Here is a 20,075-nt window from a genome sequence, read left to right on the forward strand (position 1 = left end):
ATCAATCTACTATAAATGACTGTGTGAGCCTCAGTTACACGTCACAATTCATTTCTTTTTTAAGTCATGCTAGATTATCTGGGCATTATTCATGGACTTAACCAGTGAGAATGCAGTTTGCGACTATCCTGTTATATCACGGCTTCCAGATGGAGAATTGGCAAAACCTCCACATGCCTGTTTGCACACACACTCACACACTCACTCTCACTCTCACTCACATATACAGACTACTGCTTGTTACTTTTTATTCTGGGAAGTAATCTAGTTCTTTTGACTTTTATTGGAAAAGTAATCAGTTCTATGATTGCATAACCAAAAATAAATTCGATTGCTTTGACTTACACAGGAATCAATTACCCAAACCGTTTTAGTAGGTCAGAATTGAAATTGAGACTTAATTTTTATTCATTATCACTCTGACAAGAAATAGTTTTATCAGCTGTGTTATGATAGTAACATAAAACTTGAAGTAACACACTGGAGGCCTCTGCTAAAAATGAACCTGAACCCTCTATGTACCATGTACAGTGTGTTCTGTGACTAATTTGGGTTGTGGCTAGTTAGTGCTAAAACTGAGGGCTGGGTTGTCTAGAATTTGTGCCAGAAGCTGTGGAGATGACATGTTCTGGATAAGAATCGTCACCTGTCTTTGTACAGGTGGATGGCACGGGGATGCCATTATTGCCGCTGAAGAGGCTCATTTGTTTGAACACCCCATAATTTAAATAAAGGTAGCTCTGGTTTGGCATTTAGTGTTTTCCAAGAATGAATTCGTTCCTACTTATAATGCAAAATGCAGTCAGTGTTCACACTTTTTATTATAAAGGTCACTATAGTGTTCCATAGTTGAAAGTAGTGAATAACCCTGGCTCCAAAGAAGGATTGATCTTAAATGGAATGAGCTTTCAAAACCAATGTAGGAATGCTTCAGAAACTACAGAATATTTCATTATAACTGATTGACTAAGATCTGAGTTTTCAAAGAGCCAGGAATTTGCCTCATGTGACTTCACAGTAGCCTTTACAAGGATTCTTTACTAGGCCTTCGGCTCTTTTCAGTTTCGTATTTCTTTTCATTCCTTCCCCTCCTCCAGAAGACTGTATGTTTATCTCTGGAGATTGCTGTTCTGTTTAATCCAAACTCTTTAAGGGCAGGAAATCCTGCTTTGCCCCGTAAGTACTGTTTTAGTGCTTAACAAAGGACCTTGCTCTCCTTGGATCAGTCATCTTGGGGCACACGACTCCTTTTTTTCCCCTGTCTCTGTCTCTTCAACTTTTATTGCCTCTTTGTTCCATTCTTTTTGGAAGAATGGATAAAGTTTTTCATAGAAGCATCACTTAGCTGCTGTTAGTCAATTAAAAATAAAAGTAAAAAAAAGCAGATTTTCTAATGTATCTTCAGAAGAGTTATTCTTTTTTTTTTTGTTCCCTTGAGACAGAATTTTGCTCTGTTGCCCAAGACTGGAATACAGTGGTGCGATCTTGACTCACTGCAACCTCCGCTTCCTGGGTTCAAGAAATTCTCATGCCCCAGCCTCCCAAGTAGCTGGGATTACAGACATGTACCACCACGCCTGGCTAATATTTGTATGTTTAGGAGAGGCGGGGTTTTGCCGTGTTGACCAGGGTGGTCTGGAACTCCTGGCCTCAAGTGATCTGCCTGCCTTGGCTTTCCACAGTGCTGGGATTACAGGTGTGAGCCACCGCACCTGGCCCACTCAGAAGAGTTATTCATTTTAGAAGTGACAAGTTGTAGTTTAATACTTGATCATACATTATTTATGTAATTTAGTGAGTGTATTGTCTACATCTTATTAATGTATAGAAGGTATTCCTTACTTTACTTCCATTAGAAGGGTACGATGGGATGGGATGGAAGAGAAACATCAACTTAGTTTTTGCTTCCAGTTCCCCCTTTGAGCTCATTCTGTGGGTTCTTTTTTTTCCTTCTTCTTGGATGGAATATATATGCTATATATATCATATCATATATTTGTCTCTTATATATCCTATAACTTTTTCTATCACTTTAGATTTTTAAAAAGTTCTTTTACCACTTCTAGTCACAAGAGGAGTCTAATTTCAGCGCTTAAAATGTCCACTTTGAACTTCATTACAAAAGAAATTCTTCCCTTCCCCAGCTGGGACCTGCCTGAGGGTGGGTGACCAGCGGCAGGGAGGAGGACCCCTTTCACTTTGGCAGGACATACCGCTTACCTCCGCTCGGCCACCCTATGTTGCTCTGTCCTGCCTCTTAATGGAAGCCAGACACCAATCTTTGTACTCTCCAGTTGGTATCTACAGTTAAAATTTCCAGGGTAAGCAGGTTGTACTCTCTTAGGGCCTCTTAAAACCCTCTTTCTCTTGGTTTAAGGTAACAGAAAAGCACCTCCTTCCTGCACCCATGGAGGGTCATAAGAAACTGCATAGCACTCCACCACCTTTATCCATGGAGATTTTTTCTGGACCTCTTTACTCTTAAGCTCCTGAAGGTGAATATTTGGTGAATGAATTACAAATCATTTTTAGTTTCTCTCTCTACAAGTTCAGCATAGAGAGGTTAGCATCTCTTTAAAATAAAGGGATACTTGATACCAGTTATTTTCTTTGTGAGCCTCATTAGAAAAGAGAGTTCTGTCCTGTTGTGTTAATAATACTTACAGGTGGATGGCAGAGGGATGCCATTATTGCCACTGAAGAGGCTCGTTTGTTTGGACACCCCATAATTTAAATAGAGGTGGCTCTGGTTTGGCTAGTTTGTTAATAATAACCACAGCTGCATGTGTTGGCTGCCTTCTGTGTGCCAGTGCTAGGTTCAGTTCTTTAGATACCATATCTCATTTTGCTCATATTGCAGTCCTGTGAAGCAGGCATTACTATCCCCACTTTGCAAATGGAAGACAGGCTCAAAGAAGTGAAGTCAGTGGCCCAGGGTCTTACAGCTAGTAGGTGGGAGAGCCTAGATTTGACTCCAGATCTGTGTAACTTAGAGTCTGTGCACTTATATGTATTGAAATAGTTATAAATGAAATTATATGAAGCCTGGAGTTTGCTTCAAAATAGTCCAGAGTGGGTTGTGGGAAAGTGGGTGGGGTGTAGCTGAAACAAGGTTGGCTACAAGTTGATTGCTGCCTGGGTGATGAGTATGTGGGATTCATGATACTGTCTTCCCTATTTTTGTACATGTTGTGATTTTCCTTTAGACAAAGTCTTTTTTTTCCTTAAGTCTGGACTCTTAACCACCATACTACCGTGTTTCAAATTTGAATTTATCCACCATTTTGTGGAAAACATGATTTCTATTAATATTTGGACAGTTGTCTAAATATTTTTTGGCTAATAAAAACGTATACAATTGTTCTTTCTATTTGTTGTTTTGTTTTTAAGGTTAGTAGAAACCTACTTTTTAATAACATGTGGAGTCTGATGAATAGTAGCTACGTAGCAGGTAGTAACCCGAGAAACAACCTTCAGGAGTCTAGTTGTTGTCACCAATTAAAACCAGGTATTACTTCAGGTGATTAATAACCCTTATCAGTTATTAATTGGGCTCAATAAACAAATTTTCAGAAATTTCTGATTTACTAACCTCTTCCATAGATAACAATCAATGAGAAAGGAAAGAAGAGCTATGGCACCAAGCACAGGGCTTGTGACCAGTTTTTTAAAAGAAAAATGGATGTTTAAAACGTTGAGGTTTGGCAGGTTTATTGTATGAGCTCCAAGTTTGGAGGAGACCTTAAAGGTGAATTTCTTTTTAATGTTTACATTTTATTTATTCCAGAGTCAGCTTAGCAAGTGACTTTTAAAAAAATTGAATTGTAGAGGAGATGCTGCAAAGTCGAAAACTAGAAGATGAAATCACTGCCATTTTCTAGTGTTGACATTTATCTATATTTAACTTCTGTAAGATCCCAGTTCTGGACATTTTAAAGAATTGTTAGGCTTTTAATTTTTACTCTTTAAATACATTGTATGAAACTATTTTGAGATTTATTCAACAAGTATTTGTTGAGAACCTGCCGCGTGAGGCTGCTGAGCTGGATCCCGAAGATACAATAGTTCTAATGGGGGCACAGGGCACAGAATTACACAACTACCAGGGTTTTTGAAAAATTGCATTTGTAATAAGTAGCTCAAAAGAGAAATATGGAGAGTGAAAATATAAGCCAGGGAAACTGACCTACATTTAAGTCATTGAAGACATGTAACTTCCTACTGTGGGAGCCTCTGCCTTGTTCGACCTCTAATTCTCAGCTGCTACTAGTTTCCTAGCACCCTCAAGTACTTGTTAATTCCTTGATGAGTTCATTTATTCATTGATTTTTCAACACATATTTTGAATGTATGCCTACTCAGGAGCCAGTCCATACAAAGCACCCTGTAAATACAAAGAGCAATAGAAAAGTACTGTAGATGTGTGGGCTGTATTTGAGGAGCCTGTTCACTAGCCAGGGAGCTAAGATGTCCATCAGTAACAAAATATATTGTCAGCCGTGGTAAGTGCCTTACAAGAAATGTGGATTAAGTAGTTCAAAAAAGAGAGAGATGACACATTTCACTAGGGGTCAGGGAAATTTTCATAGCGGCTGTGACATTTGAATTGGGACTTGAAGGATGGAGGGAATGTTGTAAACATTGTGAGTAAACCGTGTGAGGAGGTTCATGGGATAGTATAGTTTCTGCTATGAAAATATGTTTGTTGGAATTAGATGATGGAAAATCGATATGCTATCTGATGCTGAGATTTGCTCTACAGCCTCTAAAACTAGTTGATAGTTTCTTTCCTATCTGAGTTAAGTGGTCACTGGAATTTATGTCTCTACTTTTTAAATGTTATTGCTTAATTCCCTGCTCCTCACCCGGGAGATTGTAATTCCTTGTGTTTTCTTCCTCGTATTCTAAATTGTTCTTGAACTTTTTTTTTCTGGCTTAATTCTCCATACCAATTAATGTTTCTAAGAATAGAACAATCATAGTGCTCTCAGAAACTTTAGCATGGAATTTAAGTCAGATACTGAAGTAGCATTTGTACCTATTTTTGCTGATCGTTTTACATACCAACTTACTGAAGAAAGGAGAGAACTTCAGAGGACAGCAGGAGTTAAATCCTGGAAATCATGAACTGCTGCTGAATGTTTGAAAGGGAGAACTCCGGATTCTCCTTCCGTGAGGCAAAGTGAATTCCTTTTACTCTTGTCTCTTCCTTGAAGTACAAGTCTGTGTTCCCAGTCTCCTAAATTAGTACATTCTTCCCATTCATATGTATTATTTAACCTCAGAGCATTTGCGGGTTTATACTTATAACGCTGTATAGAAGGATATTGTGTATAAACGTGAGCATTAAAGGAAAGAATATCAAGTTCTAGTCATCTCCATAGAATCTCTTTCCCCCTAATACTTCTAAATATTGTTAATCACTAAAAATGTTTAGATTGCTCTCATGGTAATTTCTGGGTTACATTTGTATAAAACATTCTGGGTTCTCTTAAAATACACCATAGAGGGAAGCATCTCCCATATGGCTTACAAATAATAAATTGCCTTTTAATTGCCACAAATGATGAATAGCTTGCGGTTATTTGGCTTCAAAAATATCACTTAAAATATTTTAAAATGTTAGTATTCTTTGAAAACTGGAGTTATATAGAAATGCTTACTGATGGGTGATGGCTTCAAGTCAACTGACCTCTTAAATATTACAGACAATTTAAATCTACACTATATTTTCTGTACTATTTATTTTTGTTAATTTCAGCAGTTTCTGAGCTGAGCAGTGTAGAAATCCCTAGAACTTAGTTACATGGTTTGAATGTATGGCTTAAAAAAACCTTCTATAATTAGTGCCTCTTTAAATAAATTTAAAGTCAGTTTTGAGATTATTTTTTTGGATCTGAATTTTTATGGAAGTAACTTTCTATAAGAAAATAGCAGCAGAAAATTGTATGTATTTAAGACAACCTTGGGGGAACAAAGAGAAAACCTTCTATTTGACCCTAGTGAATCAAGGTCCTATTGTATACTAACACTGAGGCCTTGAGGAAATGAATTGGATAATACTTTATGTTTTACCAGGAATACATGTAAGAATTAGAATTATGTACCACATAACGACTTTCAGTCAGTGATGGACCACATGTACAACAGTGGTCCCATAACATTGTACTACTGTGATTTTACTGTGTCTTTTCTTTATTTTCTTATTAAATTTTTTTTGTTTTTAATCAGAAAAGAGCTGGAGTATACTGTATCTTTTCTATGCATAGATATGTTTAGATACAAAAATACTTAGCATTGTGTTACAATTGCTTACAGCATTCAGGACAGTCATATGCTATACTGGCTATACCATAGCCTGGGTGTGTAGTGGACTCTACCATCTAGGTTTGTGTAAATACATTTTGTGATGTTCACATGACAGAATCACCTAATGACGCATTCCTCCGAACATATCCAAATCATTAAGCAACACCTGATTATGTATATATTTAGGTGATTTAGAGTTTCATTTCATTTATTTTTTAGAGACAAGGTCTCACTCTGTCACTCAGCCTGGAGTACAGTATGGCATAATCATGGCTCACTGCAACTTCAAACTCCCGGGCTCAAGCTATCCTCTTGCCTCAGCCTCCCAAAGTGCTGGTTTACAGGTGTGAGCCACCATATCCCAACTTAAAGTTTCTTTAAGTAAGAAGTTAATGTTGGAAAATAACAAGTGGCAGATATTTATTTATTCAGCAGACATGAATCAAATCTATTCTCCATGCAAAGGAGTATAATAGAATCGGCGAAGAGTCACAAGGATATTTATGACTTGGTCTTAGCTCTTAGAGAGTTTATTGTGTAATAGGAATGATAGGTCAAAAGATAAGGTACAAAATGTAAGTATTTATGATGAGAACACATGGACACGTGCAACAACACCCATTGGGGCCTTTCGGAGGGCGGCGAGGGGGTGGTGCGGGAGGAGGGAGAGGATCAGGAAGAACAGCTAGTGGATACTGGGCTTAATACCTGGGTGGTGGGATCTGTGCAGTGAACCACCATGACACACATACCTCTGAACTTAAAAGTTCAAAACAAAAACAAAATATAAGTATTTATAATATAAGATACAAAGGGGAGACTCCCTTAAAAAAAATACCTTAATGGACAGGTATGGTGGCTCACGCCTGTAAACTCAGCACTTTGGAAGGTAAAAGTGGGAAGATCTCTTGAAGCCAGGAGTTTGAGACCAGCCTGGGCAACATAGTGAGACCTTGTTTCTAGAAAAAAAAAAAAGTTTTTTAAATTAGCAGGGCGTAGTTGTGTGTGCCTGTAGTCCTAACTACTTGGGATCCCGAGGCCGGAGGATTGCTTGAGCCCAGGAGTTCGAGGTTACAGTGAGCTATGATCACGCCACTGCGCTGCAGCCTGGGTGACAGGATAAGACCTTGTCTCTGACAAAAAAAGAAAAAAGAAATTACCTTAATGGCCATCCACAGGCCAAATTCATCTTGTATTGCCCTTGAGCTAACAGTGCTTTTTACATTTTTAAATCGTTGAAAAAAAATAATATTTTGTTACTTGGGAAAATTATTTGAAATTCTCATTTTAGTGTCCATAAATAAAGTTTTATTGAAACACAGGCTCATTCACTTACATATTGTGTATGGCTGCTTTTGTGGTAAGATGACAGAATTGAGTAAGTGCATCAGAGATTGGCCTGCAAAGCCAAAATATTTACTTTCTATCTCTTCACAGAGAAAATTTACCACCTCTGCCTTAGGTATGTACATGGAGGTTGGAGGGGAGCCCTTTTGTAGGGAGCTGAGGTCTTTGGCTGCTTGCCATTCCAAATAGTGGCCAGCATTGAAGTAGATCATTTCAGCTGTTTTCTCTCGCCTTCCTACAAGGTGAGACTTAGCTGATCTAGTTGGCTCACATTAGAGTAGGCTTCTGTACATTAGGAGAAGCAAACTGAGATGCCTTCTTCGCCAAGCAGGTAAATGAATAAGGATGCTAGGGTTTAAGGAAATAGAGACTAATGAGGCCTGTGTGAACTGGAGAGATACATGGCTCGACTGTAGCTTACTGTTGCTGTGTGAATATGTAGTATTGCCAGTTTTAAAAACAAGTAGAAAGTAAAATGGTCTTTAAAATTTTTTAAAGCTTAAGTATGAACAAAGAAGTAAAATAATGTAAAATCACACTGTAAGAGCCATAGCATGTCTGAGAGCCCAGGTCAGCCTGGGAGGCCCCCAGTTTTCAGTCTCTGCTGTAAAGCAAGCTAAGTGCCAGTGTGTCTTTCTCATACCCTCTTGGACTTGCCAGTTTCTAGCTGCAGTGAAGGCTTGCACCAGGTCTTTGCTCCTTCAGTCCTAACTTGAGACTGAGTCTCAACCCAGTACAGGTTCTAAGATTGGGGCAGGCAAAGGAGGTAAGAGATGTCCCACATTGTCTAATATAGTTAACACTAGAAAGCCTTTTTAAAAAGTGGATCCCCTGCCTCTCTTTTGACTACTTTGTATTGTTACTCTTGTCAGCCAGAGCCTGGTCAGGGTGGAGGAGATGAGTGATAGGATTTCAGTACCTCCAGTACCACACCTCACTCTGACCCAGATAGAGTGCTTGTTAGTGGTGGGAGGAGGGATTAATAGGGAAGGAGCAAACAGCATAGACCTAATGAGTGATATATAATGGTAGTTACTAAAGAATGTGTAGGATTTAGAAAAGAAGATGTGGAGGAAGGGTATTCCCTGAGAAAGTAGAAGGCAAAAAAATCAGAAAAAGGAATATAAAAGAGTTCCATGTCCAAGAAAGGGCAAATTGCCGTCTGTCTGGAGGCCAGAGGTGTGAAGGGGAATGGTAGGATAAAGGTAGAAACAGTGTGCTGGGACCGGGCTGAAAGGAGCCTGCAATGGCTTGCTGATGAGTTTGGGTCTTATTCAGGGAGGAACCACTGAAGAGTTTGGCATTGGAGCCGGTGAGAGGCTTATGAAATTAGATTCATCTGGCAGCAGCACTTAGGATAGAGTCATTGAGAAGGGTGAGGTTAGTGGGCATGGAGAAGAGAGGAGATTTATTCTTGCCTAGACCCAAGGTAGTCTGGGGACAGGCAGTATGGTCTGAAGTAGAGCGCTAGCCACGGCACTGAGGAGGAAGGAATATGTGGGCAGGTGCTTCACAGGTAGTGGGGCAGGGACCAGTAACGGGAGTGCCAGGGCTGATCCATACGACCTGTTGTCCTTCCGTTTTCATATATAAAGTACTTACATGTTTGTTGTCTCATTTTTAATTTCCATAGCAATTCTTAAGAATTTTTCTTCCAATTTATCCCTGTGGAAACAGATTCAGATTAAGTACCAAACGGCTAAGAAGTGATACCAGAAGCAAGCAAACTCTGGGCTGCACAGCTGGTCCACAGTGGAACTGTTGGGATTGTTATCATTTTTACTTCGTGAGAAATTAGCTAAGAACTGCATAAGATTATTTATGTGTAGCTTTTTAATGATCTTTCCTTGTATTTTTAGAATTGGGGAACACAATTCTAAGATCTTAATTTCATAGTCAAAATTTTCATGCATCCTTTTCATATAAATTAAACATATGTAGAGATAAATATCTAATCAGCTTTACTAAATTATATTTATTATCCATTGATTAAAATATAAAGAAGCATAGCTCAGTTCTACCAGTATGCAGACCATTTAGCAGGAAGCAAACATATTCACTGAAACACAGTGAGGGTTTCAAAACGGTTTGGTTTTTCTCCTTTTTTGCCTTGACATACTTATCAGTACTTGAGATCACCAAAATAAATTCATCAGTGGTAGGATTAGGTTTAGCTTTGTTTTTTCCTTTTATGAACCATTTGAGATATCCTGTTGTCTTTCTTCCTGTATACTCCTATTTCTTCTTTCCAACCTCATGCAATTTTAGTTTTTTTCATTTTGAAATAAAACTAATTTCAAAGAATTAGAACTCTATAAGTGGTATCTGTTGGAAAAAAATGAAGTGTAATTGTTTTAATTAAAACAACAAAGGGCATTGAAATACATACTGTAATTCTTAAGATGGAAAAATTGAATAAAAATTTTACCCACAAAATTTTGAAGTTTTCTATGCCTATGGGTTTTTTAAAAGTTAAGGTTTAGGTTGCAGCTGTTTCAAAGAGCTTTTTTCCATGCATCTTCAGCTTCTTAATCTACTTTTCTTCTTACCGTGTAGACGGAGATTTTTTTTTTTAATGTTCTACCTTGAACTTGGATGCCTCATTCTTAGTTGTCTGAAGAAACTGAAATTAGTCATGTTACCATTATGTAGTTTTGATGACATCTGGTCATGTATTTCTAAACTGAAGCAATCACTGTTTTGACAAGTTACTTAAGAAAGATGACAGAGTTAATGTCAAGGCTGTCCTTCCAAACTGGCACATCTTGCAGGGACTGTTACAGCAGAAAAGGCAAAAAGCAGCCTTGGGTTAAATTTATTATTTGAACTTACAGTGGTACAGTGATGTAATAAAGCTTGTACAGCTACATTCTTTTCTTGTCAGGGAGATATATAGTTAGGGAAGGAGTAAACAAATTGTATATGCCACATTTGTCATGATGCAAATAAAAGTAAATCTGTAGACCACTGAGATGTTATAACTAGTACATGCTAACTGAGCAATTTGACTGGGTGTGTTTAAAGTTAGATTCTTTGTACTCCAGACTGTGGATTAACAACCAGCGTTTATTGAACAGGATCATACAATTTGCTGGACATTGTTCTAGGCTGAGGAAGAAAGATGAAAATCATGTCCTTTCCTGTCAAGGACTTCATCATACATGGTGATAAATACTGACAATGGATTTATTGCATAGTGGCTGAGGGTCAGACAACTTATTTTCCAGTTCTGATTCTTGCCTCCTAGCTGTGATCTTGGCCAACTGCTTCATATCCTTGAGCCTCAGTTTTCTCATTTATGAAACAAGGAAGAAAGTACCTAACTCATAGGGTTAAATCATGTAATTATATGAAGTATCTGGTGCAGGGCAAGTGGGTAGCTCCTAGTTACTTACGTCTGTTTCGTGCTGCTATAACAGAATACCACAGACTGGGTAATTTATAAAGAATAGAAATTATTGGCTCATGGTTCTGGAGGCTGGGAAATCCAAGATCAGGGGGCTGGTGAGGGCCTTCTTGCTGTATCAGAACATGGCAGAGGGTATCACATGGTGAGAAAGCAGGCAAGAGGTTGAACTGGCAGCCTGAAGTCGTTTTATAATTGGCATTAACATTCATGAGGGTAGAGCCCTCATGACCTAAATACCTCTCATTAGGCTGCATCTTCCAACACTGTTGCATTGGGGATTAACTTTCCAACAGATGCTTTTTGTGGGGTGCATTCAAATGGTAGCACTACTGTAATAGAGGGGTATGTCAGGTATATGAGGGAACCCTAGACCAGCTGGGGGAAGAGTTAGAACCCTGTTTCCAGAAAAAGTAATGCCTGATTTGAGACTTGGATAGATGGTAAATTAGCGGTTGAATTGAGGGTTGTACATTCCAGGCAAAGGGGACATCTAAAAAGTACATGTTTGCTTCATGTTAATTTTGTTTGCGAGTATACAGATAATATATGTAATTTTAATAACAGAATACTTTTTAAATGGATAGGACTATAAGTTTGTGCTCAAAATAGTAATTCATTGCTTCAAGTATGTGTTTCTTAATACAAGTCAAAAATCGAAGCTTAAATGGCATCTGAGAAATTTGAGGATAAAAAAATTACATAGACCTAGAAGCCTTCTTAATGCTAAATTTAATGTGCGTGTTTGTGTTAATTGTTAGGGATTTGACTTTGTTCTACTTCCTGATAGGGCCAGGTATTAAAGCAAATTACCCCAGTTTGGTTCTCTTAATTTAGATTAATTTGACACAATTTTTCTGCCTTCTTCCTTTTTATGGTCAAATGACATATGAAAATTAGTGTTAAAATACTTCATATTTGTTTTGATAATATAGTCTCATCAGAATCCCAGAATTCTAGCCATTTTCTAGCCAGGTATCTATTATACTAAGTTATGTATTTTAAATGATAGTAATGTTGGCTGTTATTTTGAGATGATTTTACAAATAAAGACCAAGCAGTGCTTTCCCGTGGGTGTTTTGAATAACCACTCTTTTTTTCTTTACTTATTGTTTTAAAATTATTATTATTTTTTTTTGTAGAGATGGGGTCCCACTGTGTTGCCCAGGCTGGTCTCAGACTCCCAGGTTGAAGTGATCCTCCTGTGTTGGTGCCTCCTAAAGTGCTGGGATTATAGGTGTGAGCCACCAGGCCTGGTCCCTTTACTTATTTTGGCCTCTTGTCTTGATAAGGACAGATATGACATTTGATCTTAGCCAGAAGGCCAAGAAGCAATTGGCTTCTTGTCTTGAGTAACTCAAAACTTTAAAGGGCAGAATAGATACCCAGAAAACCACAGCCACATAGCTGTAATGTACCAGCAGTTGAAAAGAAATTTAGCTCTTATTGTATAGAATTAGCAACTTACATTTTTTTTCCCGATGCTGGCTTTTAGCCAGCAAAAACATCCACTACCCTGATCATCTCCTAGAGATGGAAACCATTTCTTATGTGCCTCCAGCCATGAGCTGGTCTGTCAGTGAAAGATTATTCCCAACCGTGCTCTCCTAGTAGGAGGATTTCAGGAAGCCAAGGGGAATATGTTAAATCCTATTTACTACCCACCTACTTATTACTGTCATCCATATTTTCTTTATCTTGTCATTACGTTTCTCTGTGTTGTCATTAGTCTTTCCCCGAAGTAAAACATTCATGGCACTTGTCATTTATAATACCAGGATACTAGTGTTAAACTGCTTTCATGAGTGACCAAGAGTTCTTGGTCTTAGAGTCATTCTTCCACGGATAGGGTTGGCTTACTCAACCAAGTCCATCCTAGAAAATCCCTAACTCTTGGGATTTAATGTCCTGGAGAGAGCTGTTAGTGCCATTTTGCGGTGAAAATAGTTACCGTGGTTACTGTGCAAGGCACTGTTTTTTTTTTTTTCTGCTTTGAACCAGGCAGTGAACTGCCTAAAAATGGTCACTTTCCTGCAGTGCCTTTGAGCAGAAATGATTCTCTTGTACTTAGGCCTTAGCATTTTTTTATGCCCATATCGTGTATGATGAGCCCACGACTGGATAGAGCCCCACAGGAACCGTGTACTTTGAGTCCCCATAGGCTTCTGGCCACCGGCCATATGACAGTCTGGAAGAGGGCCAGATTTTTCCTTTGCTCATAGCTGCTAGATAAGTGGCTGAGGGTCTGATAGAAAGAGCAGTCAGTACAAAAGAGACTGAAAAAAAAAGCCCAGCCACATGCTCGGTGAGTCTTCTGGCTGTGATGCTGTAGTCATCTACAGTGACATAGTCGGAACAAAAGAGATCAAGTGCGACCTCAGAGTAACAATGCATATTGTTGGGGGAGAATGGTTTTCATGTACTTTTTATTCTAGATTGTCAACTGCCAGTAGCCTGGTTATCTTTACCATATTTGTCACATCACATACTATGAAAGTAGTTTAAGGCTTACAGTTAAAACACAGCTTGTGAAGAGAGCATATGACTTTGCCTTTCAAAACTGCCTTGCAATATAATTTTTAAATAAATATTGCTTCTCAGTTGTTTAAAAATATAATTTAAAATGTGAATTCAAATTTGTAACCTTCATTTATCAATTTTTCAGGGGTTGGCTGTGTAGTTGAACATGTCTTAATTTTTGTTAAACAAATAATGAATGTTTCTTGTGGACAATTTTGAAAATAGAGGAAAGTATAGAAAAGAATAAACAACTGTACTCCCACATGTAGAACAATGCCAGGTGCATGATGGGCTCTCACATATTTGCTCAGTGAATGTAGAGACAGATACTGTTAATATCATTTGGGTATATATGTCTAGGATTTTTTATTTTTTATTTCATTTATTTTTTGAGATGGAGTCTCGCTCTCAAGTCGCCCAGGCTTAAGTGCAATGGCGTGATCTTAGCTCACTGCAGCCTCCGCCTCCTGTGTTTAAGCGATTCTCTCACCTCAGCCTCCTAAGTAGCTGGGGCTACAGGCACCTGCTATCATGCCTGACTAATTTTTGTGGTTTTGGTAGAGATGGGGTTTCACCATATTGGCCAGGCTGGTCTTGAACTCCTGACTTCAGGTGATCTGCCCGCCTCAGCCTCCCAGAGTGCTGGGATTACAAGCATGAGCCACTGTGCCCAGCCCAGCATTTAAATGAGTATTTGTCTTTTTTTAAAATTTAAAAAAAATTTTTTTTTTAGAAAATAGGGATCAGAACATGCAAATACAATATAATTTCTCTTTAAATTAAAAAAATATTTTGGCATTTCTTATTTTTTGTTATTTGACATTTCTTTTGTTTGTTTTTGAGACAGAGTCTCGCTCTGTTGCTCAGACTGGAGTGCTGTGGTGTGATCTCTGCTCACTGCAACCTCCACCTCCTGGGTTCAAGCGATTCTCCTGCCTCAGCCTCCCGAGTAGCTGGGATTACAGACGTATGCCACCATACCTGACTAATTTTTTTATTTTTGTAGAGATGGGATTTCGCCATGTTGGCCAGGCTGGTCTCGAACTCCTGACCTCAGGTGATCTGCCTGCCTCGGCTTTCCAAACTGCTGGGATTAGAGGCATGAGCCACCATGCCCTGTCTGTTATTTGACGTTTCTTTTCATTATTATTCTTATTTTTTTTGTGATAGCTGGAAGATTTAAATTTGCCTGTGGCCTTTAGCAAGAGGGCAACCTCACTTTAGGCATGTCTGGTAAATGAAGCTGTATATAATTTTATTAGGTAATGGCTGCTGTGGATCCTCATTAAATATGTGACCTTAACTCTACCTCCCCAGGTCCAGTGATTCTCCCCCCTCAGCCTCCCGAGTAGCTGGGACTACAGGCGCGTGCTACCACGCCCGGCTCATTTTTATATTTTTAGTAGAGATGGGGTTTCACCATGCTGCCCAGGCTGATCTCGAACTTGTGACCTCGTGATCCACCTGCCTCGACCTCCCAAAGTGCTGGGATTACAGCCGTGAGCCACCACGCCTAGTCCCAATCCTGCATTTTCTGTTAACCTGTTTATATTAGTAAAGTGTGGGATCTTGAGAGATAGTATTCTGGAGGTGTCACACAGCAGAGAAGCTTATTCAGGTTACAAGAGAATAGTTCGTTTTCCAAGACTTATGGTTGACATTTAAAACTTTTAGTACTTCTAAAACTAACTCCTTCCCTCTGCACCCTCCTTCCCCTAAAAAGAGAGAGAGAAGGAAAGCAAGAAAGAAATTAGTTGGCATATGCTTACTGTGACATTTGTCTTCTCTGTGGCAATTAAAACTTCAAAACATTCTTACAGGTCAGTTGTTCCTTGATTCTTCGGGCAACATGGTTAGTGTGGCAAACATGGTTTCATCATGCCTGCAAATTTTGATTATATTTCCTCCTCCCTTCATCAAACCCTGCTCTCAACATTTCCTAGTTTGTAATTAAAATAGGCTTGTGCTGGGGTGATACACACTAATCATTTGACATAGTTAACCTGGGCCACTTTGATAAGCCCTAGCACTGACCTTGCCTTAACTAAATGAACTTGACATCTTGTAGCTTCAGGCCTTCTAAGTATTAGTTTCTCTTCACAATCAGTCTAGCAGTGGAGCTTTCATTGACGTTCTTCATTCATTCTTTATTGTATCTGCATATGAGGAAGCCACCAAGTTAATATTTTTTAAAAAGGCATGGACTCCGTTTTCAGACTTATTACCTACTTAGGGGTTAAAGTCACTAATAAGTCCTTGAGTAATAAAAACGTTGTGATGCAGACTGGATGAGGCAAGAACATACAGGTAGCATGGCACAGTGGGTAGCCTCTAGAGCCATTAAGATTGGAATTTAGATCTTGGTCCCTCAACTCAGTGGCCCTGTATCTTACCCATCCTGAAGCTTCCAGTTTTCCTTCTGGGAATTGAACAGGAGAGGTTATGGGGAGGATTTTCCCCATTTTGAGTTTCCTTTTCACTTCTTTGCAGCATTTAGTAAAGGACAGTGAAGACTAGGAAAGTCAGCCCGGAACTTCCTGAAGGAATGAAGACTGGAGCTAGACCTTGATAGCGGGCTAGGTCACGTGGAGAAGGGAAAAAGGCATGGAAACAAGTCTGTAGAAAGAACATTGAGAACATACGCAGGGAAGAGACTCCATGAAAGCAGTGCATTAAAAAATGTGTGTTAGAAGGGGTAGAGTCTGGAATCTGAAAGATGGGAAAGAAGATTCTTAAAATTGAGGCATGAGATGAGAATGAGTGGACATAGGAGCTCAGGCAGTGGCAGAGAAAGGGCAGATGCAAGGAGCATTTTCAAGGAAAAATCATCAGGATTTGACGGGTGAGACCATAGAATGGAAGAAATTTTCAGGGTTTAAGCTAGGTGATTACTTTGTCTATCATGTATTCATTCATTCTTAGAATACTTAAATGGAAAACCTGCTGCTACAGTGTTCTGTTCTAGGTATTGGGGATTAACCACTAAATAAAACAGAAGCCCCTGCTCTTTTGAAACTTACTTTCTAGTGTTAATTATGTTAAAAAATTTAGTGTCAGCAATTTTAAGATCTTGAGATGTCATCATCTAGCTCATGATTCTTTAATGATCTAAAAGTTAAATGGGAAGTGTCGATGAAAGCACATCCAGTATCTTCATGAACTCACTATACAGTATTTCCATGTTTCAGAACTGTAAAGATAAGAATGAAACTGTTAAACTGAAAATACTGAATTTCACAGATCAAAGAAAATGGTACTACTCTAGATGTAGTATTAATAGTTCACCTTATAATTAATAAATTTCAGGAAATATCATGAAGTTTGGAACACCTAGGGAATTGTTGAGTTGTAAAAGGCTCCTTTTGTAGACTTTGGTTGGGTTAAAACTAGGTTCATTTAAAAACGAGGAGGAAGTAGTTAGGTTGAACAGGGCTTTAATACTTGATGGCTTTTGTTCATGTGAGTTTTGTCAGCTTATTTCTGAAGTAGTGCTATGATGTGTTAGTGTTCAAACTGAGTTTTCTTCAATTATTTAAGGTAAAATAATTTATTAGTAGATAACTTCTTGACAGAAAATGTTGACATAAGAAATAAAGAAGTTTGAAATTTAGAATACAGTTTTCCATGTTATGTTGAAAGCTTAAATTGGAAGAACATCTGATTAAAATTATGATGCATTTAACTATTCATTTGGTTTAGAAAACTTTCCTGCCTTTCATTTAATTGACCTAGTTGTATTTCATAGCATTTTAATAATAACCACAACTAGTCAGCTGTAACAACAGAATATAAAGATTATATGTAATTCTTTTTTTTTTTTTTTTGAGATGGAGTCTTGCTCTGTCGCCCAGGCTGGAGTGCAGTGGCACGATCTTGTCTCACTGCAAGCTCCGCCTCCCCAGTTCATGCTGTTCTCCTGCCTCAGCCTCCCCAGTACCTGGGACTATAGGCGCCTGCCACCACACCTGGCTAATTTTTTGTATTTTTAGTAGAGACGGGGTTTCACCATGTTAGCCAGGATGGTCTCGATCTCCTGACCTTGTGATCTGCCTGCCTTGGCCTCCCAAAGTGCTGGAATTACAGGTGTGAGCCACTGTGCCTGGCCAAAGATTATATGTAATTCTTAAGGAAATCAATAAAGGGGTTTGGACCTAATAGGACTCATAAATTTTTTTGCATTTAAAAATATTCTTAAGAAATGATCAGGATTCTGAGCTGCTTTAGATATATTACCTCTCGGGATCTGAATTTCTTTTTCTTAAGGATAATTTTATGTTATTTCAATTTTCTTCAGGTAAAAGTGCAGTTTTAAAGTGTCTCCTGGATATTCACAAAATTTTTCAGGAAAATGACCCAGCATACATACTGAATGATCTCTACATCTCAGACTACTGTGTGTGGATTCAGAAAGTCAAGTAAGTTTTCATCGAGTTACTTACGAATTTTTAGATGTTCACATTGCTGAAATACCTATTTACCCAGGAGGAAGAAAACGAAATAACCTGAGAAGTAAGTTTTTTTTTTTTTTTTTGAGACGGAGGCTTGCCCTTGTTGCCCAGGTTGGAGTGCATTGGTGTGATCTCGGCTCACTGCAACCTCCATCTCCCAAGTTCAAGTGATCTTGAGAATCTCCCAAGTAGCTGGGATTACAGGCGTGTGCCAGCACACCTAGCTAATTTTTTATTTTTAGTAGAGACGGGGTTTCACCACGTTGGCCAGGCTGGTCTTGAACTCCTGACCTCAGGTGATCCACCCACCTTGGCCTTCCGAAGTGCTGGGATTACAAGTGTGAGCCACTGTGCCTGGCCAGGAATAAGTTTTAATGAGAAGGAAACCCACTGACCTACCAAACACTAAAAAGTAACTGGATTAACATGGGGAGCTTGATGAATTTGCTTAGGGAAGGAGGTACACAGATCGTGAAAAGTTAATTTTATTAGAAAAAATTGGTATTGGTATGTCCTGGAAAACAGGTATTAAAACAGTTGTGATACTGATTGCCTTGCTATTGACTGTCCAGTACGAAATCTCAAGACTGGGTATCTGAACTTGTATCTGTAGTTCACTTACAGTAGAGTGTGAGTGTGTGTAGATGTATGTGCATTCATGTTTGTGTGTGCAAACATTTTAGTATGCAAACTGCATCAAATGAATCCACATGAGAGCTCTGCATTCAATGGCTAGCCACTGGCTTACCACCACCTGCAGAGCCTAATAGCATGATTCTTGATAACGCATGTATGGAAGGGTCCGAACGCTCACAAATGAGCTCCAGCACTTGGTTTATAAAAATTTTTAAAAGTGTTTCTCATTGTGTCAATCAAAGAAACATAGTAGATTAACGATTGCATTTTAAAATGCAGTGAATTTTTATTTTGTGTAGTTCTGTAATCTGATTCTTATTAGACATGACAAAATTCCATTTCAGTAGCAAGAGGCTATTAATTAAGAACCTATAAATGGGCCAGGCATGTTGGCTCATGCCTGTAATCCCAGCACTTTGGGAGGCCGAGGCAGGAGGATCGCTTGAGTTCAGGAGTTGAAGACCAGCCTGGGCAACATAGTGAGACCCTGTCTGTATTAAAAAAACAAAAAAAACCTATAAAGGGAACTCTTAATTGGAATGACTCCTAGGTGCTATGGAAAATGATAGCCACAATGTCAGTTGTGACTTAAAAGAAGAAAAATCTTGATATTTTTGCTACTGCCATGATTGATAAATAAATGCTTTAGTGTGGATTTTAATGTCTGTTTTGAATGAGCCATTATATGGGATTTATTTTTTATTTCTCTTCATGGGGGAGCAATTATATTGCAGAATGAAATATGAAAAAACTTGAGGCTATACGTGTTGTACAGAAAATGCTTAGAGATTGCTCAAGATAATGCCTAATAACATACAGCAGGTGGTGTCAGCGTTTGTGTTGGAAATCTAGATTTCACCAGATGGAAAATTGAATGTTTAACCCCTGAGGTCATAATGGCATGTCATCACTTCATTTGATCCTCCTGCTAATTGAGCTTATCAAATACCCTGCTGCCATTTCCTGTTGTTACTTTCATTTTCATAATAAAATTAAACGGGGATAGTCTGTCTGTGTGGGTTTTGGTTTTTCTTTTTTTTCTTTTTTTTTTTTAGGAATGATGATTTTTGTAAACATGTAATGAATATTGAGGTTTGCGCCAGGATCCCATTTCTATGAGTGTCTGTTTCTCTCTTTGTGATATTCTTTATTAGCTAAAGAGAAGTTTGTTTTTCATTAAAGTAGAAAGATATAGGCTGTCAAGTAGATGTAGGGATTATCAGACCTACCCTGAAATGTGGCTCACGCTTGTAATCCCAGCACTTTGGGAGGCCGAGGTCGGCGGATCACGAGGTCAGGAGATCGAGACCGTGATGAAACCCTGTCTCTACTAAAAATACAAAAAATTAGCCGGGCACCTGTAGTCCCAGCTACTCAGAGAGGCTGAGGCAGGAGAATGGCATGAACCC

At 38.7% G+C, this 20,075-nt stretch overlaps 1 protein-coding gene across 1 annotated transcript in view; it reads left to right on the forward strand.

Annotated features, from left to right (window-relative positions):
• SHQ1 (SHQ1, H/ACA ribonucleoprotein assembly factor) overlaps nt 1-20,075 on the forward strand; it is a 104,759-nt gene that overhangs the window by 37,914 nt on the left and 46,770 nt on the right. Inside the window, exon 10 of the mRNA XM_030801568.1 lies at nt 17,877-17,997. Coding sequence (XP_030657428.1) covers nt 17,877-17,997 — 121 coding nt within the window. The remainder of the gene's footprint in view (nt 1-17,876; nt 17,998-20,075) is intronic.

The sequence above is a fragment of the Nomascus leucogenys genome, chromosome 21, assembly GCF_006542625.1.
Source record: "Nomascus leucogenys isolate Asia chromosome 21, Asia_NLE_v1, whole genome shotgun sequence".
NCBI classification, from domain to species: domain Eukaryota; kingdom Metazoa; phylum Chordata; class Mammalia; order Primates; family Hylobatidae; genus Nomascus; species Nomascus leucogenys.